The following is a 15200-nucleotide window of genomic DNA, read 5'->3' on the forward strand; positions in this document are numbered from 1 at the left end:
TCCATAAATCACAGCGGTGGCTGCGAGTCCGTATCTGACAGTTCGGCGGGAGTTTTTCTAAGCTCCCCGAGCTTCAATTTGTCGCTTGGCTTTCCGTGCCCTTTGACCTATTCTGGAACATGACTTGATAGCGCATGGTGACGGAGGTCACCTTGAGTTTGCACCGAAACAGATCTTTGTGTCGCCTTTTAATTTCCAGTCATGTACAGTAGTACCTCGACATACGAGTGCCCTGACATACGAGCAATTTGAGATACGAGTAAAATTTGGAGCAAATATTTATCTTGTGATACGAGACAAATTTTGATAAATGAGCATACAGCGGACGCGGGAGGCTGCTCATAAGAACATCATGGCCACTGTCTTTCTGCTCGCAACTCCCTCATGTAATGTCTCTACGAGCACTGGGCGGAGGAGCATTGCATTTTTCCAGTGTTTTTTTTCCTGTTAGTCAGTACGAATGGCGATCGATCGCTAATACGAGAGGAGTATATAGTACTTCTTGTTGGCAACTGGTTATGCGTTATCCTATTGTGAGGACATTTGTGTGCATCATTTTGGGAATATTTTGAAGGGAAGACAAAAGCAAACAACCCTCGATAGGTTGCATCTGAAATCCAGGGTGGAGGCGGGGCCAATAGAGCCAACCCGGGAGAAGAAAGGTATCAAAATTTAAAACAAAATTAGAATTAAGTTTAGTGTAAGGTTAGATTAAACTTATTTTGGAGTGTTTGCATCGTAATCCAAGTTCATTTAAATGTGTTTGTTATGTTACGAGCGCGTTGCCGTGCAAAAAGTCTCTCTCTCCCCTCCGCGAAATCCGTCTAATTTTAGTACTATTAAACACATTTTAGTACTATTAAACCACTAGTTATTTATTACTTTGTTAAAAGATGGCGAATTGGAACAAATAAAAATGTTTTTCCAATCCAATATCCTGTTTTGGGTGTTTTTACAGAGGGTTGGAACGAATTAATTTGTTTTTAGTTCATTTCAATGGAAAACGTTCATTTGAGTTACGAGTAAATCGACATACGAGCTCAGTCCCGGAACGCATTAAGCTCGTATCTCGAGGTACCACTGTACTAAGATTCAATGTACGTGTGAATTTTTGCCAGCTCGGCATTTAGGCGCTTTACACAGAATGTGAACATGTGCAAAGGTCTGGCATGAAGCCAGGCAAGGACTGATGAGCTGATTTTGGCCTACTAAAGCATTTAAGCCGAACACATTAAGTACCACTTAATAAACACATCCACATGTACTTTGCTTGCTCCCTCGGGTTGAAGTATTTTCCAACACCCTTCTCGTTTAACTATGACTTAAACCCTGAACTAAAGGCACACTTCTTTAAATGGGTCAATGTGTCTGGTGGGAAGTAACACTAGTGTTGGATTTTTAAAAATGTTGGGCCAGTTGGACTTGAGAAAATTGTTCAGGGATATGATAATGCTGGGAAATTTAAAAAATAATCATGTTTGATTACCCAAGCGGAATGTACTGTTGGATCTTAATGGTTCCAATTCATGTTCACATTTGTTTTCTTCCACGCGGTTAGCGCATTGCCTTGACAGTTCTGTGGTTGAGGGTTCGATCCCAAATCGGTCCTCACTGTATGGACTTTGAATGTTCTCCCCAGGGCTTGCATGGGTTTTCTCATGGTACCCCGATTTCCTCACATTCCCAAAACATGCAAGGTATGCTGATTGAACACTCTAATTTGCCCCATACATTTCTGTACTTGATTACTTTTGCAAGGTTGGTGTTTTCCAGGTTTTTGTTTTGTTTTTGTCAAGATATGGAAGTCAACTCACCTCCTCCTCCTGCTCCACAGCTGGATGAGAGCTGTCCATTGGAACAGGTGCACATATTGGGTCGAGAACAGAATCCATCGCCGCAGGAGTTCCTGCAAATTGCTGTTGGTTCAAAGGAGAAAGTGGGGACTCGTCACTTTAAGTACGAGGTAAGGCCACGACGCCAGGGTGTTTAGGTTGCCTAACGGAGGGTGGGACTTACGGACAATGCACTGGTTCCCGCCGGGCAGAGTCTTCCAGCCAGGACAGCAGTAGGAATGAAAGCGAGAGCCACACACGTTGGGTCTGATACACATTAAGAAAAGGAAAACCAGTTAGAAATCAGCCAGCGCATTTCAGAAAATCCTCTAAATAAAAAGACAGCGTTAAGTGCTCCATTCCAACTGGCCTATTTGTTCTTGGCCTAAGCTTTGAGAGCAGTGTTTCCTAACCACTGTAGTATTTCTTTTTAGGTATACTTGGGTACTTGGACTTTAGGTGCGTTGGATTGGATTGGATTGGATAACTTTTATTCATCCCGTATTTGGGAAATTTCGTTGTCACAGTAGCAAGAGGGTAGAATGCAGATATAGGAAAGGCATTTTAGACATAAATAGATAGGTAATGAGTAAGTTAATAAATAGATAAATACATGAATAAATATATACATAAATATATAAGTGTGTTGCTGAAAAAAAAATATATATATATACATATATATAAACATATATATACACATACATACACATATATAAACATATATATATATACATACATACACATATATATATATAAACATATATATATACATACATACACATATATAAACATATATATACATACATACACATATATATATATAAACATATGTATATACATACATACATACACATATATAAACATATATATATATATATATACATACATACACATATATATATATATAAACATATATATACATACATACACATATATATAAACATATATATACATACATACACATAGATGTACATGTATACATACAGACATATGGTAGGTCTTAACACTCAGCCATTTGTTTTGTTAAAGAGCCTGACAGCTGATGAGAGCTGTTAGGCTCTTTAACAAAACAAATGGCTGAGTGTTAAGACCTACCGTATGTATACATGTTGTAGGAAATTAGCTGCCAAGGAGAGAAAATTGCAATATTACAAGATTAAAGTCGTAATGTGACAAATACTAAGTCATATATTGTAATATTACAAGATTAAAATTGTAAGATTATGAAGGGAAAATTTATTATTTGAGATTAAAGTTGTTTTTACGGGGTTTTTTTGCATTACGTGAAACAGTTGTTTGAATTTACGGGCTTCAATTTTTGGCAACGTAATATCGGGAAATTGAAGTAATTCGAGGGAAAAATATCTGACTAAATTATTAGTTAAAATCATTATATATATGTTTTTGGTTAGTATGTGAACTGGATGCTGTTCTGGTTGCGCAGACTTTAGACGTTAAAATATTTTTTGGTTTTCATTTGATTCCTGTTGATAAAAATACTGTGTCTTATTACAAAAATGCTTGGGAAAGACTGTTTCAAAGTAAACCAAAAAACAAGCACATCCCACTAGATTCCCAGAAAAGCGATTGTTGAGAGAATGAACTTGTCAGATTTCTATTCACCGCCAGCCAGACGCTCCCCCAAAAAATCAGATCAGAGTCTTCTCAGTTGACAGATGTAACCGTTATCGTAGCCTATGGAGCGTTTGATTGGTCTTAGCCACAAGCTTTCCTCTCAGGGAAAGGCAAAACCGCATTTGCAAATGACTGACATTACTCACACACACAAAAAGACATTGAGGCTTTACAAACCAATAAGAGGAGGATCCTTTATCATCCATCTGCGTACTGGACTAAAAAAACCCTCGTACATCAACCCTAACCCAATCCCAGACGGGATACAGAAGAGTAAATGCACCGTAGCAATCCGAAAAGATTAAAACAATGTGGTCGCGCTAATGACATCCATCAAGAGCTTTCAAAGCATGGGTGAATCTGTGGTCATTTATGTTGTGTTCCTTTCTTTGCGTTTCATACATCCGTGATTTTAACAACCACAGACTGGTCTATTGCGATAGGCACTCATCTTGATCTTTCTAGCAAAGTACTTTTAATTTTTTCCCCAGAGACAAAGTTTTTAGTACAAATGACGCCATTGATGATACTAAATGGAATTTAAACATCGGCCTCGCAGTTCTGGGGTCGACGGTTTGATCCCAGGTGGGTCCTCACTATGTGGAGTTAGCATGTTCTCCCTGGGCTCGCGTAGGTTTTCTACAGGTGGTCCAGTTTCCTCGCAAATACCAAAAATATCCATGCTAGGCTAATTGCATGCTAAATTGTGTTAGGAAGAGTGTGGCGTTGAGCGTGGAACGTAGTATAGGACCCAAATAGCAATGGACGAACTGTGTGGACTGCTCTAACAAAACTTTAATTCTTAAGGTAGGAATCTTTAGAAAAAAACAAGGACTTAGAAATCAAATCACAAAATCAAACCTGACAAGGAGACCTGGGGAAACGAGGAACATGGAACGGGGAGCATGGCACAAACAGCAGACGATCCGACAAAGACTAACAAACACGGGTTTAAGTAGACAGACAAGGGCTGATTACAAAGTACAAAGAGCTGGTTATGAGAGGAAGGGAAGCCTGAAGGGACACGAGAACCAAAAAGAAAACAAACCAACCAAAACCCTAACACTAGGGATGAGTGTGAGCACGAAAGGACCTCCGTCTCCTTGTGCCCTGCGATTGGCTGGCCACCGATTCAGGGTGCCTCCTGCCTGGTGCCCATACTTAGCTGGGATAGGCTCCAGCATTCCCCGCGATCCTTGTGAGAATAAGCAGTTCAGAAAATGAATGAATAACTGAATGATAAATGAGATAAATATCCAAACGACTAATTTAACTCCAACTGCATTCAAGCCAAACTCTTACAACTTTTGAAAAATTATACATCTTAAATTACAGAAAACCTCCGAGTTTGCATAATTACAAGAGCTGGGTGTACCTCAGTGACAAAGGATTAACTCTGTGGGCTCTGTTTTTGTACTCAGCACCAATCCAGACCAGCTTGATGTTACGCCAACAGCAGTGGTGTCTCAGACCCGGGCTTTGATCACCCTCATTGCATCGGTATACTTAGTTAACCACAGAGCCCACAACCAAATTCCAAAACACATACAGGGTCGTTTTCATTGGCAGGGAAATCTACGCATGGTTTTACGCCGGCGCGCATGTGCGCCACGCGTGAAAACATGGCCGTATACATTGTTATTGCTTTGGCTTTTGGGACGTTTTTGGACACTTTTCCAACAAAAATGAGAAGCGTGAGTAAAGAAGGAAACATCTGACAAGCATATTTTAAAAATCATATTTCTCGTCAAAAGAAGCGAGGGACATAATAATGTGGAAAGTAGTGATTTGTGGGTAATTTCTGATTTACATTCCCGGTATTTCAACTCAGAGGCTTCTAGATGAATCAACTGGCCAAAAACATGATTTATAGTGTTTCTATTGGCTCACGGAATGCTGTTTTTGCTATTTCATTGGTCTCCATTCAACAACTGTTATTGTTTTTGCAGCTAAACTTTGTTCCCTTACATATAATACATTTATTAAATCTGTACATAATTGGTGGATGCAATGTAGGTTCTCGTCTGGTCTATGTAGACCACCTGGGGTCCGAAGTCGACTGTGATAGGCTCCATCTTAATAAGTGATAAAGAAAACATGAATGGATGGATACCGTAGTTCCCGGATTATAAATCGCAGTTTTCTTCATAGTTTAGCCAGAGACGTAAAATTATGATGACATTATGGCATCATTTTACATGTTATTTTCAAACCAAACCACAAGAGGGTGCTCTGATTAAAACCGTAACTGACGATGAGTCTGACGGAAGCGACGTTGAAGAGAAGAGTTGTTTAAAAGTGATAGTAACGATAAAGATTCATTGGGTTTTGTGACACAGATGGTTTGGTCAACTTGTTACCATGTTATTTACGCCTCACTTATCTGAATAGTTCTTTATATGTTAACATACCAGAAACATTCTCTGTTTGTTGTTTTTGGGTCATGTAACATTAGCATACCGCTTGCTTATTCAACCAATTGAGCTCTATGCTATTGTTATTTTAAATTGTCTTTTAATACAACATGTCTGTTCTTGGGTTTTATCAAATAAATTTTCCAAAAAAATACGACTTCTATGCCTTTACCTTTTTTATGCATTTTATGGTCAGTATAATCCGGAAAAACACGGTACATGGATGAAACTTCTAAATGTAAGTAAGCATTTTGTATAGTGAGGTCCATTCCTATTTGGTTTTCATAAATTTGCACATGAATGACCGCCATTGTCCTTGAAATTAGTTGTGCCAATTTTTCTGTTAACTGAACCATAATCATTGGAGGTAAAAATCTGAAAACTCTATTTTAAGTCTGAGCCACTAGCACAACAGAGACATTAAGTTTAAATATATAGAAGCCTGAGCCACTAATGCATTAGTCAGCAAAGGCTGCAACCACATGACCATATGGTGAAGGGTTGTAAAAGTACAAACAATCAGGTGACCCGACATAGGGAGGAAATTTCATTTTGGTAAGAGAGAAAACAGCAGGGTTGAGATTGAGAGAAGAATTTTAGCAGCGGATTCTTCTCGGACAATGGCCAATGTTGAAACATGACTAGTGGAGAGTGTGAAGTGAGTGGCAAGGATCTGGCAGGAGGCGGACATGACGGTGGGAAAGGGAAAGGGAATAGGGAGGGAAATCAAAACAAGCCGATGTTGAGATGAGGAGGACACCACGGCAGGAGTGGAAAACTCTGATATGGGAAGGAAAAGCTGCACTATAGTCTAGGTAAGGATCAACTTTCTAAGGCCATACCTGTCAACCTTGGCCAATTGCTCCCCTTATTAATGATTGCAAATGATTGCAAATCTTTCAAGACAAAACTCCTCCTCCACTGCAAGATTTTGTACATAAAAATTCTAACACATCAACAAGGGCTGGCTCTAGAGGTGAATGTGTAGTTCCCTTCAAAAATAGTGCATTTAGCCAAAGCACCTTCATTCCTGGAACTCAATACCACTTAACATACGTGAACTCCCATCTCTGAACCTCTTGGCCAATCATCTTAAAGCCTGGCTGTTAGACGAACAAAATTGCGTTCACAGCGCTGTCTAAAAGTGTGTGTGTCTAGTACAGGGGTGTCAAACTCATTTTTTGTTGCGGGCCACGTTGTAGTTTCGATTTCATCCGGAGGGCCAGTATGTCTTCCAACTAGGCTGCCAAAATTAATTGATTAATAAATTGACAGCTTTTTCAATCGTGCTGATCGATAGATCATTTTTGGACATTCAAATTTGTTCAAATCGTCTGCAATTATTGATTTAAAAGGGGGAAAATCAAGGAAATTTAATATACATCTATACTCTTCATTTGAATTTGATCATAAAACAGAAAGTCGGCACTCATGATTTACTTTCCCGGGCCACACAAAATGATGCGGCGGGCCAGATTTGACCCCCGGGCCGCCACTTTGACACATACTAGACTCTAGTATTAGTCATCGTTTATCTTCAACCTACACAAGAGTCTAAAGATGGAAATTAGCCCTCGGCTACAATCTTACATATTTACATTTACATTCCATATTTGTGCATTAACATGAATTTAAATATGTTCATTAATATGTGCTGTCCCTTATTAAATAAATCAAACTCAAACCTCGGCCAATTACTTCCCTTATTAATGGTTGCAATTCCCCTTCCTAAATGATATAAAAAACGTAAAAATGAAACGCGCCACATATTTATACACATACGGCGCACGTAAAAGTCTAACATTTTCTACAAAGTGAACAGCTTTCTGACGCGAGTGGCTGAGATGATCCGAAATGGTTTTTACAAAAAACGTACTTTTAAAAAATCCTGTACAGAATTTGTTATATGGCGTACACAATTTGAAATGACCAAAAAAAAACGTATAAGTTGAAAGGTATGTAAGGCACAACCCAAACATGCTGTCAGGGTCAAAATACATCTCAGCAATGTACAAAGCATTCCACCACTTAATGAAGGACTGATACATGTACAACTCCCTCCTGTTGTTTCTCCAACATGCTCTCCAACTATTCCAGTGTTAAAGAATGAGAAGATGTTAATATATGACGGATCACATGTGCCTGACCCTGAGGTGTTCTGCTTTCTTGATCTTCCTCCGTCCCTCTGCAGGTCAGCGCATGCTCTCCCGGAGATTTACAGGGACCAATCCAGTCCAAGAGTTGAAGCCCCAGGGGGTTTTCAATATTGAAATGTCCCACTGTTCCTTGGCTCAATCTAAAGGAGATTAACTCTTGGGCGTCCACGTCGTGACCTTTGAAGCTGCCTCTTGGCCCGTAAATTGCTCGTTAACTGCCATTAATCGGAATAAAAGGGAATATCTGCCACTGGGAAGCACAGAACGCAAAAAATGGAGAGAATACATCGAAGACTGACGTCAAAAAGTAAGACACACAAATACTGTAATCATGACGTCTAATAACTACTGTATTTTTCGGAGTATAAATCTTTTTATTTTATTTTATAGTTGGCGATGTTGGCTAATTTAGCCTTTCCGACCAGCAACTTGCAGATTGATTAAAGTCTTTTCCCGCAAAGACAAAAAAGAGCAGACGCTTAAGTCAGGTGTCTTTGAGTCGGCGGCCCGGTCAAAGGTCAAAAGTCATCAGCCTGGTATTCCAACCAGGTTCGGCTTTTAAAATTCCTAGTTGCTTGAAGCAACATTTGTGTCAGCTGGTTTGAGGAGGATTTGAGACTGTAAATGACCCAGATGGTCTTGAGGAAGTTGGATACTCCTAATTGTGAAAGTACTTTACGACAGTAAAATATTCTTTGTTAGCAACATAAACAGAAATATAATTTCCCTGGATTTAAATAGGTTCCAACACTGACCAATAATTGAAAGGATAGTATTATTTTAGCCATCCAAAAACACCAAAAGACATTTTCAAATATGACACAGGCCATAAAATCTGGTTTCTAAAACAAGGATCGGTACAATACGACTCTTTAAAGCATAGTGGCGGCCCGGGGGCCAAATCTGGCCCGCCGCATCATTTTGTGTGGCCCGGGAAAGTAAATCATGAGTGCCGATTTTCTGTTTTAGGATCAAATTAAAATGAAGAGTATAGATGTATATTAAGTTTCCTGATTTTCCCCCTTTTAAATCCATAATTGTAAATTTTTAATCATTTTTTATGTGTTTTTAGTTCAAAAATCATTTTGTAAAATCTAAAAATATATAAAAAAGCTCAAATAAACATTGTTTTAGATCTATAAAATACTGAATATTCAGGGATTTTAATCCAATTCTTTTAATCCATTTATTAAAAAAAAATCTAAATATTATATCTAAAATGGTCCGGCCCACATGAAATCAAGTTGACGTTAATGTAGCCTGCGAACCAACGCGAGTTTGACACCCTTGCTTTAAAGTCATCAACGTCATGTCTGGTTCCCCAATTAAGATTTCCCCCGATTTTATCCACCAACTGAATTATTTCTCAAGCAAAGTTCAAATGCAAAAATTCTCCGTCAGGGTCTAATCTCTTAAATCAGCTGCAGTCCATTCATCATCAACGTTAATTTCAGACCCAAAACCCATCAACTGTGGGAAACCTTTCCTTGCCGTTCCAAGCAATCTGTTTTTTAAACGATGCATCCGAGGCGAAATTCAAATCGAAAACATTCTCCGTCCTTCCCACAGAGACAAAAATCCGGCTTCAATTAAAGCAATCAAGGCAAAAAGCCAAAAGTCTGATCAGATACAACGCAGAGTGGACTGATACCAAGCAGCAGTCTGTTGTGGGAACCCGTGAGTCAAAAGCATTCAGCATCAGCACTCGAGCGCCGTACCAGGGACAGATTTGCGGATACAGAATTCTCGCCAGCAAATAAACACTGCACGTTAGCCCAAGGCCGGCATAATGGCCATCATTACTCTAACCGCCTTCCATCTGCCACACGCACCGTTACATATAGTCCACCATGATTGGTTACAACACTTGGATGAAAGCATTTGGATGCACTGCAGAGTTTTGAAGGTATCGCGTGTCTTTTGAGGTGAATGGGTGACCTTGAACGACTCATTTGCCACAAAAGTTTTTCCGACCAACCACATGGTTCGAATTTCCCCGAGCACTTTTTACTCATCAAAAACTGTAATAATTTTACAAACTTTAAATGCCCAAAATCCTTGAGATGGATCATTTAGACACTTTAGATTCCAATGCTACATCTCGCCAAGGCATTTTATACAAATGTATGCTTACAACATTGTGGGAAAGTTTTCATTTTAGCCTCAAAGCTAATTGCATTATTGAGTGCTTGGATGACTTTGGCTCAACACAATTCTGACTCTAATGTATCAAACGAACCTCTGTCTTTACAAAAATTCTTGTAGATCAGGGGTGTCGACTCGGGTTGATTCGCGGGCCGCTTTAACGTCAACTCGATTTCACGTGGGCTGGACCATTTTAGATATAATATTTAGATTTTTTTTTATAAATAGATTAAAAGAACTGGATTAAAAGCCTTGAATATTCAGTTTTTTATAGATCTAAAACAATGTTTATTTTAGCTTTTTTTAATATATTTTTTTAGATTTTACAAAAGGATTTTTGAACTAAAAACACAGAAAAATGGATTAAAAAATTACAATTAATGATTTAAAAGAGGGAAAATCAGGAAATGTAATATACATCTATACTCTTCATTTTAATTTGATCCTAAAACAGAAAGTCAGCACTCATGATTTACTTTCCCGGGCCACACAAAATGATGCGGCGGGCCAGATTTGGCCCCCGGGCCGCCACTTTGACACATGTGCTCTAATCTATCAAACGAACTTCTGTCTTTACAAAAATTCTTGTAGATGAATGGACCAACAAAAAAATAAAATACCCTGACATACTCCAATTTCTTCGAACGTACAATGTTTCCGAACAAAATTCCGAAAAAAAATCCTGAATACGGGATGAATAAAGTTATCCAATCCAATGTATTTCCACACTTAGATTCCTAAAGCGAGAAGAGCCAGGTGTTAGGTTGGGTACTTAAACCGGGGTATCAAAGTAGTCCCGTTCCCTAAGCAAATGGTACCGGGTCCAATAAAGATTTTAGTACCAGAGTATCTTTCCTACACCAGTTACGTAACAAAGTGTGTCATCAGGGGTGAGCTAGAAATCAGGCGGCAACAAAATATATGTATATTTTATAAGTAGATGTTTTACTTTAAGTTGTATTCCATTTGGGAGTATAAATTAAAGTGTAGTATGTCATTTTTTTAAATTTGGTGCAAGAACCGATTAAGCACGGGAACCGATTCTCGACCGAAATCGGAAAAAACCCAAACAATACCCAACCTTAGCCAGGTGGACCAATACTTTGTCAAAATATCGCATGTATTCCATCAATGTGTTGTTATGCGTGACTAGATTCATATTTAAAACTGTTTTTTTAGCTAGTGATAAACCGCAATGAAAAACCAATTTTTTTTTTTAAAGCTGTCATTGTTGCCTTGTTGTTCCCCAAAAAATGCATTAAAAAACTGAGAATTTAATTAGAATAATATGCAAGAGCACAATTCTATTTTTGATTCAAACGGCAGAGCTGAAAACCAATTCCAGATGGATAAGACAAAATGGTCCAACCCAAATATTAAAACCGCCTTCATTTTGAAACTGGACATGTATATTTTCTTTCTTCAACAGGTATTTCAATAATGACCAGTTTCAAGCAGCGGCATGTCAATGCATGATTTTTACGCATTTAATGAAACCCCCAAAAAGTGTAGTGGTTTTATATTCTCGATGTTGACGTTTGTGGGCTTTTCGCATTGTCACCGACAACGGTGAAACAAACGTCCCTTTTCATGGTTTCTTTCGAGTGATAGGACTACCTCATTTCCTGTGGCTTGGCGCAAGGGCAACCATATGCTGGGACATGTGGGGAGCATGATTGGAATAACAGATTTGGGAAAACGGAGCCTAACAAAACCTGCCTTGTGTTTTTTCGACTGGTAATGAAAGACCAACTGATGCTGCTCGCTCCTCAAAGTGGATGAATTAGAATATGACGGCGGGCTCTTGGCCAAAGGAGGGCTTGGGGTAGGAACTTTTGGGGTAATGGCAACGTAGCTGAAAGCTAATGTAACCATTTTTGCTTCACGACACAGACCCTCAAATCAACAATACCTTTCAAAACATACGTTTCCATAGAGGCGCATGGTCTGAAAACCAAACACAACCTTCGTACAGTGGTACCTCGACCTACGATCAGCTCTACCTACGACATGCTCGAGGTACGATGAAAATTTCGATCGAATAATTCGCCCTAGATACGATCAAAATTTCGAGATGCGACCAAGCCAGGTGGCCATGACATGAGAGGCTGTTCATCATTGTAATGCACTGTCTTTTTTGCCGCATCTCTTTCGTGTAAAACATATCTACGAGCACTGAACGATTTATTCAGACGAGTTTCGACCAGGAAACGCACAACGCGCATGCGCGGGCAAAAAGAGGGCTTTCTGGGTAATGAAGTATACTCTTGCACACAACACCAATAGGCAATGGCACCCTTTTTCAGAATAAAACTTCATTACCCACAATCAATACGTAGGTAGGCTGTTATTCCTTCCTTAGCCTGTTAGCTCCCGCGATCGCTCATTCAAGACTACTTCTCGTTAGCAATTGGTCGTGCGTTATCCTATTGTGAGGACATTTGTATGCATCATTTTCGGAATATTTTGAAGGGAATACAACAGCAAACAGCCCATCGATAGCGAACGTGAGGGTGGAGGCGTGGCAAACAGCTAACCCGCCCAGAACAAAGGTAAAAAATTTTTTTTAAAAAAATTAGAATTCAGTTTTGTGTAAAGTTACATTAAACGTATGTTTGAGTGTGTCTGTAGATATTAATCCAAGTTAATTTAAATTTGTTTGTTCGTTTACGAGTGCGTTGTGGATAAAGTGGTGTTTGGATAGTTTTGTTTTGGTGTTTTTTCAGAGGGTTGGAACGAATTAATTTGTTTTTAGTTCATTTAAATGGCAAACGTCCGCTCGAGTTACGAAAAGCTCGACATACGATCTCATTCCCGGAACGGATTAAGATCGTATGTCGAGGTACCACTGTACTTCTTTTTGTAAGACTCCAATTAGTTAGCAATTTCCATTCTAATAGCTTCCATGATGAACTTGAACCAACATTAGCAACATTCTTCAACGCCATTCCTAGCGTCGAAGTTCTGACATCTCAGCGCTATCACTAAAATCAGCAAAACAGTTTCCAATGGCTCGCCATCACTTAACACACAACTCGCTGGCTATGAACCACATTCCCCGACTTAGACCCACACGAGAATTTAGGTCACGCTCTCCCTCATCTTCCCCACATGGGACGTATACAAATCTGCTTTTTCCGAGCCTTTCCCATGAAATCTCAATTTGCTGTAAATACGCCAAGAGAGTCGAAGCACGGCAGGCGGCCCGAAAAGGTCAAACGTTTGCTGTTTTGGTGGAAACAATGCACTAGTATTCCACGGCATAATTTGATATAAGGTGGTCTGGCCACACACCAGAAAGCGCAGCAGTTGAAAGGCTCCTGCCAGGAAATCAGAGGGGGTCGACTCATTTATGGTGTTGGGCCTCTCGATACAATACGTCTATAAAGGTCTTACGATGTCTAAAACTGCAGTAGATGCTAATTTCCATTCTTCTGCTAATGAAGCACTTTCATTGGAAGGTTCCACGTTGCAGTAATGAAACAGAACAAACATTTTCAGATTGTCCTTCTAAGCAGAACGGCCTTTTTCAGCTTTTTCTAACCCAAATGATGGTTTCAAATGATGCCAAAAATAGTCAACAGGTGGTCGAGTGGTTAGCATGTCCGCCTTATAGTTCTTAGATCGAGGCTCCAATCCCCGTTTGGGCTCTAACCTTGGCATGTTGTTCCTGTGTAGGTTTTGTCTAGGTGTTCAATTTCCTCCAACACCCCAAAAACATGCATGGCTAGGCTAGTTGAACACTCTAAATCACATGTGTCAAAGTGGCGGCCCGGGGGCCAAATCTGGCCCGCCTTATCATTTTGTGTGGCCCGAGAAAGTAAATCATGAGTGCCGACTTTCTGTTTTAGGATCAAATTAAAATGAAGAGTATATATGTATATTAAATTTCCTGATTTTCCCCCTTTTAAATCAATAATTGTAATTTTTTTATCCATTTTTTTCTGTGTTTTTAGTTCAAAAATCATTTTGTAAAGTCTAAAAATATAGAAAAAAAGCTAAAATAAACATTGTTTTAGATCTATTAAAATACGGAATATTCAGGGCTTTTAATGCAGTTCTTTTAATCCATTTATTTAAAAAAAAATCTAAATATTATATCTAAAATGGTCCGGCCCACATGAAATCGAGTTGACATTAACACGACCCGCGAACCAACCCGAGTCTGACACCCCTGCTCTAAATTGTCCCTAGGTATGAATGCGTTGTTGGGTTGTTCGTTTCAGTCTGTGTGCCCTGTGATTAGCCGCTAATTGAGGGTGTCCCCTACCCACAATTGGCTGAGATAGGCTCCAGCACTGTTGTGAGGATAAGCAAGAATGAAGAAATTGAATAAATGTGTGAAAGTGGTTGGGCGTGTCTCACATACAAAGCTAACGGTTGGCCTCAATGACTCCAACGACCCTATCTAAAGGCACAAAGACACAACCATTGTGGCCTTCAAAGACACTTTTTCTTAACAGACCAGAAAATAAATCATTGAAAAACTCTCGTGCATCTAATTTGGCATGTAAAAACATTATTATAAACGTTATCCTACCCCCTCAGCGTCTCCTGGCCGCGGCGCCGGACCCGTTGCGCCTCTCTCTGGTCCGTGTTGGGTGTGAACCGGCTAGCCTGGAGCTGCCCATTTCCATTGGCGATCTGGCCATACGCCACGTGGACCGGTGCGAGACACACCGCTAGCCATCCCAGCAGCACCCGGGCTAGCTTTTCCGATCCCATTGGTCCGAGTGGCGATCCCTCCAAATATGAACAACGGGTTTTGACCGTTCCCTCTCAGGGTCTCGGATTACCGTTTGGACCCAGACTGAGTAGAACAATCTAGACCTGGCTCCAGACCAAGTCCTGGTGGGCACTCCAAAGTCCTGGCTGGAAAGAAAAGAACATTAAGATGGAATTCCAGATTAAAAAAACATACGTTTAGTTTAGTTAAGCGCTTACAATGAGGTATCTATTCGTGTTTTAGTGGTTAACACTTCTGCTATAACACAATGGAAAATAGGAATAGCCCGATA

General features: G+C 39.7%; 1 protein-coding gene across 1 annotated transcript in view; it reads right to left on the reverse strand.

Annotated features, from left to right (window-relative positions):
* Positions 1-15200, reverse strand: part of fbn3 (fibrillin 3) — a 118963-nt gene that overhangs the window by 51810 nt on the left and 51953 nt on the right. Inside the window, exons 5-7 of the mRNA XM_077606561.1 lie at positions 14723-15054; positions 2017-2099; positions 1815-1916 (exon numbers count right to left, since the gene is read on the reverse strand). Of these exons, the coding sequence (XP_077462687.1) occupies positions 1815-1916; positions 2017-2099; positions 14723-14907 (370 nt within the window). The 5' untranslated portion in view covers positions 14908-15054. The remainder of the gene's footprint in view (positions 1-1814; positions 1917-2016; positions 2100-14722; positions 15055-15200) is intronic.

Source organism: Stigmatopora argus, chromosome 8, assembly GCF_051989625.1.
Source record: "Stigmatopora argus isolate UIUO_Sarg chromosome 8, RoL_Sarg_1.0, whole genome shotgun sequence".
Lineage (NCBI taxonomy): Eukaryota > Metazoa > Chordata > Actinopteri > Syngnathiformes > Syngnathidae > Stigmatopora > Stigmatopora argus.